Raw genomic sequence first — 14,177 nt, forward strand, 5'->3', positions numbered from 1 at the left:
TTTCACTCAGCATGATTTGAGATTCATCCAAGTGGTAGCACATATATCTATGGTCCATTTTATTGTGGAGCAGTATTCTTTTATTGTGGAGCAGTATTCCATTGTATGAATGAATATACAGGTTGAATATCCCTTGTCTAAATACTTGGGTCCAAAAGTGTTTGAGTTTCCACTGAGTTTTTCAGATTTTGTAATATTTGCATATATATAATGAAATATCTTGGGAATAGGACCCAAGTCTAAACATAAAATTCACCTTTATGTTTCATATATAACTTATACACATAGCTGAAGGTAACTTTGTACAATATTTTAAATAATCTTGTGCATGAATCAAAGTTTGTGTTAAGTACTTACGTGTGGACTTTTACACTTGTGATGTCATGTTAGTGCTCAAAAAGTTTTGAGCATTTCCGATTTGGGGTTTTCAGTTTACAGGTGCTTAGCCTGGACTACAGTTTATTTACCCACTCTCCTATTGATGGATATTTGGGCTGTTTCCTAAATTTTCAAAAGCAGTAATCTGGAGTGCTTCAAATTAGGACAGAACTTATTAGTAGATTCCTAGAGATACTTGTTCATTCTAAAAATTAGGTGATTCATTTCTGTAATGATTATATTTTTGCGATGATCCTTAACACTGTACAATGTTTCCTTTCTTAAAGTAATAACAACAACAAACTTGTCTTTATTTCTCCTTTAGCAACACAGACCAAATAGCTCTAAAAAGAATCACATGTTGAGCTTCTCTTTTGCTGTTTGTCCTCTCTGAAATTTATGTAAGGACTTAATCTTCAATATGGCAATATTGAAAGGTGGGGCCTTTTGAGAGGTGCTTAGGTCATGAGGGTTCTGTCCTCATGAAGGATTTAATTCATTTATGGGTTAGTAGGTTACTGGGTTATCGTAGGAGTGGGACTGGTGGCTTTATAAGAAGAGTAGAAGAGACCTGAGCTAGCACACTCAGCCCCTCACCATGGGATGCTCCCCAGGACTCTGCAGGGTCCCCACCAGCACGAAGGCCCTCATCAGATGTGCCCCCTCAACCTTGAATTCCCTTGCCTCCAGAACTGTAAGAAATAAATTCCTTTCCTTTCCTTTATAAACGAATTTATGAAGTTTCAGGTATTCTACTGTAAGCAACAAAAAATTAACTAAAACATATTTAGTAGCCTCCTTTTCCATGACTTCCAAATTGTTCTTCTAAATGACATGGTAGAGATTTGGAACCTAGAAAGGACAGAGAAGAGGAAGAGAAAGATGAGCAAGTGTGAAAAAATACTGAAAGGTGTTTTGTAGCTTTTTGAGCACAAGTGGACCTTTAAAAGATAGGGATGGCTAAGGGGTTCCAGTGGTAAGATTTTAATCAGTCACCCAGCGAGCATTAATTGAATGTTTCTTATGGTTCCTACATTATCCTAAAATACTGTGGGAGATTTAAATTAATAAATGACATAAGCTCTTTCCTTCTGAAACTTTATATATCTACTTACTGTGTTAAACTATTTTAAATTACACACGAACTTTATGTTCACTATATATACACACACACATACACACACACACAGTGATAAGACTAAAACACCAGACATCTTACCAATTGGTTCCTAATAATAAATTGCTAACTTGATGTGTTGCAGTTATTGGAACACGGCAGGTCAGGGAAGGAAGTGCTGGTGTTGGATCAGAAGCCTGGAGTTCTAATCATGAGTAGTGGGTGGTGGTGGTGGTGTATCACTTAGCCTCTCCTGAGTTTGCAGATTCCTCACCCATAAAATGAACATCATAATTTCTGCCCTTCCAGCTTTACAGGGCTGTTGTGAGAATAAAACAAGATAATGTATGTAAGAGTGACCATGAAAATTTTAGGGCACTATACAAATTTAAGGGATTCTTTCTAAGGACAGGAAGAAATTGGGGAGGACTAAAGTGATTGGAGAAAGTGTTATGAACAAATGGAGACCTGAGGTTTAATGTTGAAGGACAGAGATTAAATGGACCAACGACAGAGAAATGGGAGCTGGAGAGGTGAAAAATAAACCTTACACAAAGCCTGTAAGGTACAAATGAGGAAACTGAGGCTCAGAAAGATTAAGTAAATAGCCCAAGAGCACAAAACTAGAGAGTGTTGAGGCGGGATATGAGTTCAGTACTGTCTTATCCTAAAGCATTATGCTATACTTCTGGGTAGAAAACAGACAAGAGAACATCTACATTGTAATTTGTGTATGGTTTAGTGCAGAGGCAAAATCAATGAGAACCAGAGGGCATATTGCAAATGATGGGAAAGAAAACTGATTAGGTTCAGGGAGGACATATTAGGAGATTACTTGTACTTTTAACTCATTTTCCAAACTCAAATGCATTTTTATCATTTATTCTCACAATTACTCTAAGAAGTATAGTGCAAGTAGAGTGTGGTACAGAATATTGCATGAGTGGCCCAAGGTCATGCACCTGCTGATAGCAAAGGCTGGATAAAAATCCCAGCATTTCTGGGCTAGTGAGAGACCTCTCTGCGGTAGTGATGGCCTGGACAGATGGAGCCAGTGTTCTCTCTCTGCCAGGACTAAAAAGTGCAGAGAAGAGAAGCTAGCTTCATCGGGACTCTTTCCTGCTTCCTCTTCTTTCTTCCACTCACCTGCTTGGCCCACAGCATCAGTCACCTTCCCCACCCAGGCTGCAGATGGCCTGGCCGAAAAAGACACCACTCATGTGACACTCCTCTGATGCGCCTGGCACTCACAGAACTCTGCACGTGCAAAATGTACCTTTCCTTTCTCAGTGTCATTTCCCTACATAAATTTCAAACCAAACACTGTAAAATTAAATAGTGAAAATTTTAGCTTATACGGCTATCTGCGCATTTTTTTATGTCCCAGACATGCCATTAGTAACAATAATAAATTTATTTATTTAATGTTCTGAACTGTTAATTTGTATTGAAAATGATGGAAACAATTTAAGTCATATTATATAATCTGCGTAAAAACTTCAGATTTCGATTTTCCTGAAGCCCATGTTGTTTCTAAGTTGTGACTTTTAGAAAAGAGAACCCAATTTTTTTTTTTTTTTACTCATCTAATTATCCCTTTATATTACCGATTATTTATAATGCCTTACCTTCTTTTTTCCCAGCCTAAATTTGAGAAGAAGAGATACTTTCTCTTTGGAATTCTGTGTGGACTCTCCTTATTCAATTTCAATGTTGCCAACCTTCCTTTCCCATTGGCTCTGTATAAGAAACTTCTGAACCAAAAACCATCACTGGAAGACTTAAAAGAACTCAGTCCTGTTTTGGGGAAGTAAGTAAATACTGTTACTTCTTTCAGAGCTATCTCTAGTGAATCTTAGTTGTTTATAAATAAATAATGCTACGTATACAGAGACACCAGACTGTCTTCAATTTCTATAACGTATGCCCTTTAGATGAAGTTGAATTTTAGCATGACTCACAATTGAGTAAACCTTCAAATATGGAGAAAAGCTAAATTCTTCTCTAATTATTGACTAATAAATACACAGAGTTCTGGCCTGGTCTCTTAATTTTCTCCAGTTGGAAGCAGTTGCTTTGGATATAAATGCGTCATCACACTTGTAAATATATATGGCTATGTAAGTGTGTGAGTGTGTGTGTGAAAAATGAAAATACGCTCAACATCAGTAGTAACTGAGGGAATGAAAATGATATTTTTCTACTTACAGATTGTACAGATTTGACAACTATTAAAAGTTTTTTCTTACAGTGTTGGCAAGAAGGTAGGGAAAAGGATTCACTTCTCCTGAACTGTTAGTAGAAGAATACATTGGCTAGATTTAAACTAAAGCAGGGTTTCTCAGCCGTGGATATACTGACTTTGGGCTGTTTAATTCTTTTGTTGTGGAAGGCTGTGCTGGACATTGCAGAATATTTAGCAGCATTTGGCATTGTACCCACAGTGCCAGTGGAAGCCCTCCCCATGATTGGGAAAACCAAAGATACCTGCAGACTCTGCCAGATGTCTCCTGGGCGTGGTGAGGGTACAAAATCACTCCTGGCTGAGAACCACGGGTTTAGAGGAAGAGGCCCCTTTTTGTAATTTCCACACAGAAAGAGCCTGTCTGTGTGGCAACAGTGTTCCAACAAATCAAACTGCAAATAGAGATTAAGTCTAGGAAGACAAAGTAGGAAGGGGGAGGAAAGGAAATTTACATTACATTTTATGCATTTCTGTATTATTTATAATATTTCCATTGAATGTTTACTTTTGAAATTTTGTAAGATCAACAAATATAATTTTTTAATCCAAATTTTCATTAGGAATTTGCAAGAAGTTCTAAATGATGACGGTGATGACATTGAAGAAGTACTTGACATACATTTTTCTGTGAGTACTAAAAAAAAAGCCAGATACCGTTTAGCTTTAATCTGTTTATTAAAAATAATTTTTATTGTAATATCTTAAATATGGGGTCCCTTTTTGCTTTTTTTGTTTGTTTGGCTGGAGCCGGGTTCGAACCCACCACCTCCAGTATATGGGGCCGGCGCCCTACTCCTTGAGCCATAGGTGCTGCCCTTGGGATCCTTTTTCGAAAGATATTTTACTTTGTACTGCAACATTTTCTCTTCACCTGCTTCTCTTATGTCTGTACACTCTCGAATAAAGTGAAGACGAATGATTAGCCAATAACTGTGAATAATGTAAACAACTAAACAGAATAATTTGGCTTGAAAGCTATATATAACATGTACTCCCATAGGTTTTTAATTTTTATTTGTATTTTAAAGGCTGAATTATATTATTATTTAGCTCTCAGTTATTTTAATTTCTATAGAGAAAAATGTACTAGCAATAATTGTATTTGTGAGTGGCTGATTATTCAGACTTACTTTCTTTTTAATACCCGAATATGTTTTGGTTATAGATACATTGGGACCAAACTAATGTTGACTTAATTCCAAATGGGAACTCTGTACCTGTGAACCAAACCAACAAGTAAGCTTTAAGACCTGGAATTTCTGCTTTGAATATATTTCTTAATAGACATATACTGTACATAAAATATTTACATCATTATACTTTAAAAATGTATTTTAGCTTCTCAAATGATTATTCTAGCTCCTCGTTTTTTAGAAAGATAAAAAGGCTATAGAGTAAGAGGAAAAAGGAATCAATTAAATCTTTCCTTTGTAGCATTTTTCTGAATTTATTCATTTAACAAATATTTTTGAGCCCCTATTCTGTACCAGGATACTCTAGGTGCTGGAGACATAGCAGTCAAAAAGACAGGCAAAATTTGGAGCTTAAATTCCAGTGGGGCAGTGAGATAATACACAGATAAATTATGTAATATAATGGCAGCTAAGGATAAGCCCTCTGAAAAAAATTAAACCAATTAGGAGACTAGGGAGTTTCAGATAGTGGTGGTTTAGAGCCAGCTGGTTACCAGCTTGGGAGAGCTGATTGTTAAATTTTCAAAAACATTAAGAGTTTATTATCAAAGTGTTCGTAGCGCAAGATTAGCCGTGGTGGGAACATTAATTAACGTCACGGAAATCAGCAAATGCCAATTCCCTCCACGTCCCTCCCTTTCTGAGAGCCAGTTGTTAAATGTTTACCAGGATACCACTGGTTACAGGCAGAAGGCAGACAGGAGTTGATTTAGACAGGCTAATCCACCAAGGTGGCTCAAAAGGCGGGAGACAATCATGTCTGGTGGAAATGCCTCCAGTAGCAACCCTGCCATCCTGTAGTGGAAATTGCATCCTGTGGCGCAAGACAGACCTTGCAGAAATAATTTCCACAAAGCAACACGTATTATGACGGGGTGAGGGGGAGAGGAACTGAAGGACCAACCCTGAGAAAGTCATGTTTATGTTGAAATCTGACAGATGGTAGAAGTTGACAGGTAAAGGGGAAATGTCGCATTCTGTGGCCTAATTGCAAGAGAGAGACAGCCAGGCGCTGAAATGAAGGTCAGTCAGGCCAGAGATGAAAATGGAAGTGACAGCTGAGACGGAAGTGGAAGTGGTGCGCAGCTGGAGTCCCGGCCACTTGAGAGGCTGAGATGGAAGGATGGCTGGAGCCCAGGAGTTTGAGACGTGCCTGGGTGATATAGTGAGACCTTGTCTCTTAAAAAAAAAAAAGAATGAAAATGGAAGAGTGGGAAAAGACTGCCAAGTCTGACGAGGGTCAGATTATGGGAACAGGTTGATCCCTACTAAAGGGGGTTGGTATTTACCTGAAGAGCAATGGGAATGTTTTGAAAGACTTTAAGCAGGAGAATGACATATTCAGATTAGTGTTTTTAAAAAGTCCTCAGGACTGCAGTGAGGAAGAAGAGAGCTGAATAAAGTCTTTTTTTTTTTTTTTTTTTGAGACAGAGTCTCACTATGTCGCCCACGGTAGAGTGCATGGTGTCACAGCTCACAGCAACTGCCAGTTTTTGGCCTTAGGCAATTCTCTTGCCTCAGCCTCCCAAGTAGCTGGGACTATAGGCGCCCACCACAATGCCTGGCTATTTTTTGTTGCAGTTTGGCCAGGGCCGGGTTTGAACTCGCTACCCTCGGTATATGGGGCCAGTGCCCTACCCACTGAGCCACAGGCGTGCCCTGAATAAAGTCTTAATCCTTCTTCTATTGTCTAAGTTTCCTGCTCCTACCTGACCACCCAACACAACACACCACCCCTGCGCTGTGTACAAGTCATTTACTTTTCCTTCTCAATAGCAGTGGTAAAGAGGACAAAGTACACAATATTTTAGTCATAGTAAAGTATGCCATTGACATTTTTCTTGTTTTTGCTTCCAAGGAGAGACTATGTTTCTAAGTATGTTGATTATATTTTCAACATCTCTGTAAAAACAGTTTATGAGGAATTTCAGAGAGGATTTTATAAAGTCTGTGATGAAGGGCTAATTAGACGTTTCCAGCCTGAAGAACTAATGGCAGCAATAATTGGAGATACTGATTATGACTGGAAGCAATTCGAACAGGTAGGTGACACCTAAAAGTGTCCCACTTTTTCCACACAACTTTTATGTATTCACCCTCAAAAACCATTTTTTCCTTTTTTCTCTCAAGAATTCAAGTTATGGTCAAGGATACCACCCAACACATCCTACTATACTGATGTTTTGGAAGGCTTTCCACAAACTAACTTTGGATGACAAGAGAAGATTTCTCCGTAAGTATTATATAATAGACAGATCTGTAATTATATGTCTTTTAAAAAAATAAAAATACAGACCAGGCACAGTGGCTCACACCTGTAATCCCAGCACTCTGGGAGGCTGAGGTGGGTGGATTACTTGAGCTCAGGAGTTTGAGACCAGCCTGCACAAGAGCGAGACTCCATCTCTACTAAAAAAAATAAATACATAAAAAATAAAGAACAAAACTAGCTGCTCGTGGTGGCAGCCCCTGTAGTCCCAGCTACTTTGGGGGGCTGAGGCAGGAAGATTGCTTGAGCACATGAGTTTAAGGTTTGCTGTGAGCTATGAAGACACAGCACTCTAGTCGGGCAAGAATGAGACTATAAATAAATAAGTAAATAAGTAAATAAATAAATAAAATATCTTGTTCATGATGAAGCCATTCCTACTGCTGGGTCACGCACAGTAATGGCAGAGCAAGGATAAGAGTCCAGGTTCCCTGCCTCTGGACCAGCATTCTTCTTTTTTTTTTTTCTGAGACAGGGCCTCACTATGTTGCCCTCAGTAGAGTGCTGTGGTGTCACAGCTCACAGCAACCTCAAACTTTTGGCATAAGTGATTCTCTTGCCTCAGCCTCCCAAGTAGCCAGGACTGCAGGCACCCACCACAATGCCTGGCTATTTTATGTTGCAGTTGTCATTGTTGTTTAGCTGGCCCAGGCCAGGTTCGAACCCGCCAGCCTCAGTGTACATGGCTGGTGCAGTAACCACTGTGCTACGGGCACCAAGCCTAGATTAGCATTCTTACTCTTACATAAGACCATTTCCCATTTAAAAACAAAGAGACACAGACATTGTTATATTCCTACCATTTCTACATTTCTCTGTCCTGGCTCCAGTTTTTAGATTGTGCCATCTCTCCTCACGCTAGCTGGCTGTGAATCAAGCCTTTCATCTGATATTCCTCTCTTCACTGAACTAAGTCCTGTGATACTAGAAAAATGTAAACTATCTCTGTTTTATAATAATATACCACTTAGAAATACTAACAATAACTGATGCTGGTACTACCAGGGGCAGCATTTGCTGGGTGTTTCATGAGCGCCAGGCACTATACTGATCTCTCCGTATCTATTAACTTCCCTTTAGCCTACTGCAAGGCAGTGCTGTGAGGGAGGCACGATTCTTTTTTCCCATTTTAGATATGAGGGAAAGGAGGTTTGGAGCATTTAGTAGCTTCTCCGTGTCCAGACAGCTGGTAAGTATGAGGACCAGGATTTGCGTCCCAGAGGCTCACGGTGTAAGATGCCTCCTGGTGGGAACTGTAAGCATTTCCTGGGGTAGAGTTATTCTCTCACCTCATCCCATTGTTTGGTTCTTCCTAAGATCTTTCTTCTTGCTACTTTTGTTGCTCCTGAGGATGTTGGAAGACAATTCCAACTTCTCCACAAACACAGCCTGTTCCTCCTCTACCTTCCCCATCTTCTCTTTCCGTGGGAAACTTTTGCCGCAGCCCAGTAGCCCATCTTTCTGTATGTTCATTGAGTTCAAGTACTTCTGCCCACTTCTGGGTTTTTCTTGGGCTTTGTCCTCTGCCTTGAAAGCTCCTCCAGTGCCTCTCCTTGAGAACTAGCCAGGTGTGACCTCGGTAAAGTCTCCTTGACGACCACAGCCTGAAGTTTCTCTCTCTGCCTTGAGTCTTTTAGGCTCTTAGCCTCATACTGCCTAGATGAGCTAATTAAATTTCCTTATAGCTTGCTACTATCTTTTCATGTCTGTAATTTCCCCCCAACCAGACCATGAACTCACCAAGGACAAAGACCAAATGTCATGATGTTTCTATCCTCCTTCTAGTTCTCTCTGTACAAGAACACTCAATAAATATTTACTGAAGGGAGTGGTTTGTTTTCTTCCCTTTAATTTTAAGTTTTACTCTTTCCATGAAATGTGTTAACCAAGGTTTATTCCTTTCTAGTTTTTCTTACAGGACGTGATAGGCTGCATGTGAGAGGCTTACGGGAAGAGGGAATAGTATTTCGCTGTCCTGAAACTTTCAGTGAAGGTGATCACCCAAGATCGGTGACTTGTCAAAATATTCTGGACCTCCCTAAATATTCTACAATGGAAAAAATGGAGGAAGCACTTCAAGTAGCCATCAATAGCAACAGAGGATTTGTTTCACTGGATTTCTAATCCAGTCACCTCCAGGAGTCCCAGGAAAGGCTCCCTCACCCTCGGATTCTTCTGTTCTTCATACATCTCATTAATACAAGGGCTTGATGGATTTTAGTTAGAATGAGTTGACATGGGGTAGGAGTACAGAGATGATGGTCAAAGGGTACAACGTTTCAATTAGGAGAGTTCTATTGCATAGCATGATGAATAAAAATTAACTTATGTAGTTATTATGTATTGTTTATTTCAAAATTAAAGAAAGTTTCTTTTCACCACAAAATGTTAAGTATTTCAAGTGATGGATATGTTAACTAGCTTATTTTCATTATTCCACATGGTATTCATAAATTATAACATCACTTTGTATCCCATTGATTTATACAATCATAAATTGTCAGTTTACAATAAAGAGGATTAGTTGACAGATGTCTGGATAAATAATAAGGTGATGAATCAAGAATAATAGTTTTAAGGAAACAAAATTATGTAAAACATTTCCTTTATCTCTAACCTTGCTATTAAAATGTTTGCTCTTAGTGCCAGGTGAGATGGCTTATGCCTATAATCCTAGCACTCTGGGAGGCCGAGCTCAGGAGTTTGAGACCAAGCAGAAAAATTTGCTGGGCATTGTGCAAAAAAAATACTTGCTTTTATTGAATTATTTCCTGAACAATAATTATCGTTTAAAATAAGGCCCCCGCACAGCGATGCATACCTGTAGGCCTAAGTACTTGAAAGGCTGAGGTAAGAAGGATCAGGTGAGCCCTGAAGTTCAAGGCCAGCCTGAGTAACATAATGAGACACTCTCTCTCTCTCTCTCTTTTTTTTTTTGAGACAGAGTCTCACCCTCGTAAAGTACCGTGATGTCACAGCTCACAGCAACCTCAAACTCTTGGGTTTACGCGATTCTCTTGCCTCAAACTTCCAAGTAGCTAGGACTACAGGTGCCTGCCACAACACTCGGCTATATTTTTTTGCAGTTGTCGTTGTTTAGCTGGCCTGGGCCAGGTTCAAACCCACCAGCCTCGGTGTATGTGGCTGGCGCCATAACCACTGTGCTACAGGCTCCTAGTCAGACCCTGTCTTTTAAAAATAAATAAGTTGCATTCCTAAGAGGGCAATTTATAGCACTGCAAGCCTTCCTCAAGAGAACGGAAAGAGAGGAAGTTAACAACTTAATGGGACATCTCAAGCAACTGGAAAAGGAAGAACATTCCAGCCCCAAAACCAGTAGAAGAAAAGAAATAACCAAAAATTAGAGCAGAATTAAATGAAATTGAAAACAAAAGAATTATACAACAGATCAATAAATCAAAAAGTTGGTTTTTTGAAAAGGTCAATAAAATTGATAAACCTTTGGCTAACCAGGAAAAAAAAGAGTAAAAATTAATCTCTTATCTCATCAATCAGAAACGATAAAGACGAAATAACAACAGACTCCTCAGAAATTCAAAAAATCCTTAATGAATATTACAAGAAACTTTACTCTCAGAAATATGAAAATCTGAAGGAAATTGACCAATACTTGGAAGCACGTCACCTTCCAAGACTTAGCCAGAATCAAGTGGAAACATTGAACAGGCCCATATCAAGTTCTGAAATAGCATCAACCATACGAAATCTCCCTAAAAAGAAAAGCCCGGGACCAGATGGCTTCACGTCCAGAATTCTACCAAACCTTTAAAGAGGAACTAGTACCTATATTACTCAACCTGTTCCAAAATGTAGAAAAAGAAGAAAAACTACCCAACACGTTCTGTGAAGCAAACATCACCTTGATCCCCAAACCAGGAAAAGACCCAAAAAGAAAAGAAAATTATAGACCGATATCACTAATGAATATAGATGTAAAAATATTCAACAAGATCCTAACAAACAGAATCCAGCAACACATCAAACAAATTATACATCATGACCAAGTCAGTTTTATCCCAGGGTCTCAAGGCTGGTTTAATATATGTAAATCTATAAGTATAATTCACCACATAAACAAATTAAAAAACAAAGACCATATAATTCTCTCAATTGATGCAGAAAAAGCTTTTGACAATATCCAGCTTCCCTTCATGATCAGAACACTTAAGAAAATTGGTATAGAAGGGACATTTCTTAAACTGATAGAGGCCATCCACAGCAAACCCACAGCCAATTATCGTATTGAATGGAGTTAAATTGAAATCATTTCCACTCAGATCAGGAACCAGACAAGGCTGCCCATTGTCTCCACTGCTCTTTAACATTGTAATGGAAGTTTTAGCCATCACAATTAGAGAAGAAAAGGCAATCAATGGTATCCATATACGGTCAGAAGAGATCAAACTTTCGCTCTTCGCAGATGATATGATCGTATATCTGGAAAACACCAGAGATTCTACTACAAAACTCTTAGATGATCAAGGAATACAACAGAGTCTCAGGTTACAAAATCAATACTCATAAATCGGTAGCCTTTATATATACCAACAATAGTCAAGCTGAAAAAACAGTTAAGCACTCTATTCTGTTCACAGTAGTGGCAAAGAAGATGAAATATTTGGGAGTATACCTAACAAAGGACGTGAAGGATCTCTATAAAGAGAACTATGAAACTCTAAGAAAAGAAATAACTGAAAATGTTAAAAAATGGAAAAACATACCATGCTCATGGCTGGGAAGAATCAACATTGTTAAAATGTCCATACTACCCAAAGCAATATACAATTTTAATGTAATCCCTATTAAAGCTCCACTGTCATACTTTAAAGATCTTGAAAAAACAATACTTCATTTTATATGGAATCAGAAAAAACTTCAAATAGCCAAGACATTAGTCAGAAATAAAAACAAAGCAGGAGGAATCACGCTACCAGACCTTAGATTATACTATAAATCGATAGTGATCAAAATAGCATGGTTACTAGCACAAAAACAGAGAAGTAGATGTCTGGAACAGAATAGAGAACCAAGAGATGAATCCAGCTACTTACCGTTATTTGATCTTTGACAAGCCAATTAAAAACATTCAGTAGGGAAAAGATTCCCTATTTAACAAATGGTGCTGGGTGAACTGGCTGGCAACCTGTAGAAGACTGAAACTGGACCCACACTTTTCACCATTAACTAAGACAGACTCTCACTAGATTAAAGATTTAAACTTAAGACATGAAACTATAAAAATACTAAAAGAGAGTGCAGGGAAAACCCTTGAAGAAATTGGTCTGGGCAAGTATTTTATGAGGAGGACCCCCCTGGGCAATTGAAGCAGCTTCAAAAATATACTGGGACCTGATCAAACTAAATAGCTTCTGCACAGCCAAGAACACAGTAAGTAAAGCAAGCAGACAGCCCTCAGAATGGGAGAAGATATTTGCAGGTTATGTCTCTGACAAAGGTTTAATAACCAGAATCCACAGAGAACTCAAACGTATAAGCAAGAAAAGAACAAGTGATCCCATCGCAGGTTGGGCAAGGGACTTGAAGAGAAACTTCTCTGAAGAAGACAGGTGCCCAGCCTACAGACATATGAAAAAAATGCTCATCATCTTTAATCTTCAGAGAAATGCAAATCAAAACTACCTTGAGATACCATCTAACCCCAGTAAGATTAGCCCGTATCACAAAATCCCAAGACCAGAGATGTTGGCGTGGATGTGCAGAAAAGGGAACACTTCTACACTGCTGGTGGGAATGCAAATTAATACATTCCTTTTTGGAAAGATGTTTGGAGAACACTCAGAGATCTAAAAATAGATCTGCCATTCAATGCTGTAACTCCTCTACTAGGTATATACCCAGAAGACCAAAAATCACATTATAACAAAGACATTTGTACCAGAATGTTTATTGCAGCCCAATTCACAATTGCTAAGTCATGGAAAAAGCCCAAGTGCCCATCGATCCACGAATGGATTAATAAATTGTGGTATATAGACACCATGGAATATTATGCAGCCTTAAAGAAAGATGGAGACTTTACCTCTTTCATGTTTACATGGATGGAGCTGGAACATATTCTTCTTAGTAAAGTATCTCAAGAACGGAAGAAAAAGTATCCAATGTACTCAGCCCTACTATGAAACTAATTTATGGCTTTCATATGAAAGCTATAACCCAGTTATAACCTAAGTATACAGGGAAGGGGGTGAGGGAGAGGAGGGAGGGGGGAGGATAAGCAGAGGGAAGGTGATTGGTGGGATTACACCTGTGGTGCATCTTACAAGGGTACATGTGAAACTTAGTAAATATAGAATATAATTGTCTTAACATAATAACTAAGAAAATGCCAGGAAGGCTATGTTAACCAGTGTGATGAAAATGTGTCAAACTGTTTATAAAACCAGTGTAGGGTGTCCCATGATCGCATTAATGTACACAGCTATGATTTAATATTAATAAAAAAATAATAAAAAATAAAATAAAAATAGTTAAATTAAATTAAAGTGAATGATAAAAGCTGACAGAGCCTACTATTAGAACTAATAAGTAAATATAGATAGTTCTCAGGATTCAAGGTAAATATATAAAAATTAATTGTACTTCTATCTATTCAAAACAATCAAATTTAAATTTGAAAAGTACCATTTTCAATATCAAAAAAATACTTCAGGATAAATTTAACAAAATATGTTTAATGTACATGGAAAATGATACGATATTGCTGAAGGAAATTAAAGAAGCTTTAATTTAATGGAGAGAGAGATCATGTTTTTACTATATACAGAGGGTAACAAATATGTATACATTTTAAGAAAAAATAGAACTGTAATATGTAATACATATGTAATACTTAAGTCATGTTTGACTGCTGCAATTAAAAGAGGATCTTAACATGACTTAGATTCATCTTTGGTTATAGGCATATATTGAGTATTTTATATCCTGGTCTTCTTG

General features: G+C 38.2%; 1 protein-coding gene across 3 annotated transcripts in view; it reads left to right on the top strand.

Moving 5' to 3' along the window:
- Window positions 1-9,534, top strand: part of HERC6 (HECT and RLD domain containing E3 ubiquitin protein ligase family member 6) — a 57,834-nt gene extending 48,300 nt beyond the window's left edge. For 2 of the 3 annotated variants that reach the window (XM_053603910.1, XM_053603881.1), the window contains 6 exons: window positions 3,139-3,305; window positions 4,301-4,367; window positions 4,906-4,976; window positions 6,792-6,975; window positions 7,064-7,166; window positions 9,109-9,534. In XM_053603910.1, the coding sequence (XP_053459885.1) occupies window positions 3,139-3,305; window positions 4,301-4,367; window positions 4,906-4,976; window positions 6,792-6,975; window positions 7,064-7,166; window positions 9,109-9,326 (810 nt within the window). In that variant the 3' untranslated portion in view covers window positions 9,327-9,534. The remainder of the gene's footprint in view (window positions 1-3,138; window positions 3,306-4,300; window positions 4,368-4,905; window positions 4,977-6,791; window positions 6,976-7,063; window positions 7,167-9,108) is intronic. The other variant, XM_053603901.1, reaches the window with a different exon arrangement.
- Window positions 9,535-14,177: the final 4,643 nt, after the last annotated feature.

Source organism: Nycticebus coucang, chromosome 1 (assembly GCF_027406575.1).
Source record: "Nycticebus coucang isolate mNycCou1 chromosome 1, mNycCou1.pri, whole genome shotgun sequence".
Lineage (NCBI taxonomy): Eukaryota > Metazoa > Chordata > Mammalia > Primates > Lorisidae > Nycticebus > Nycticebus coucang.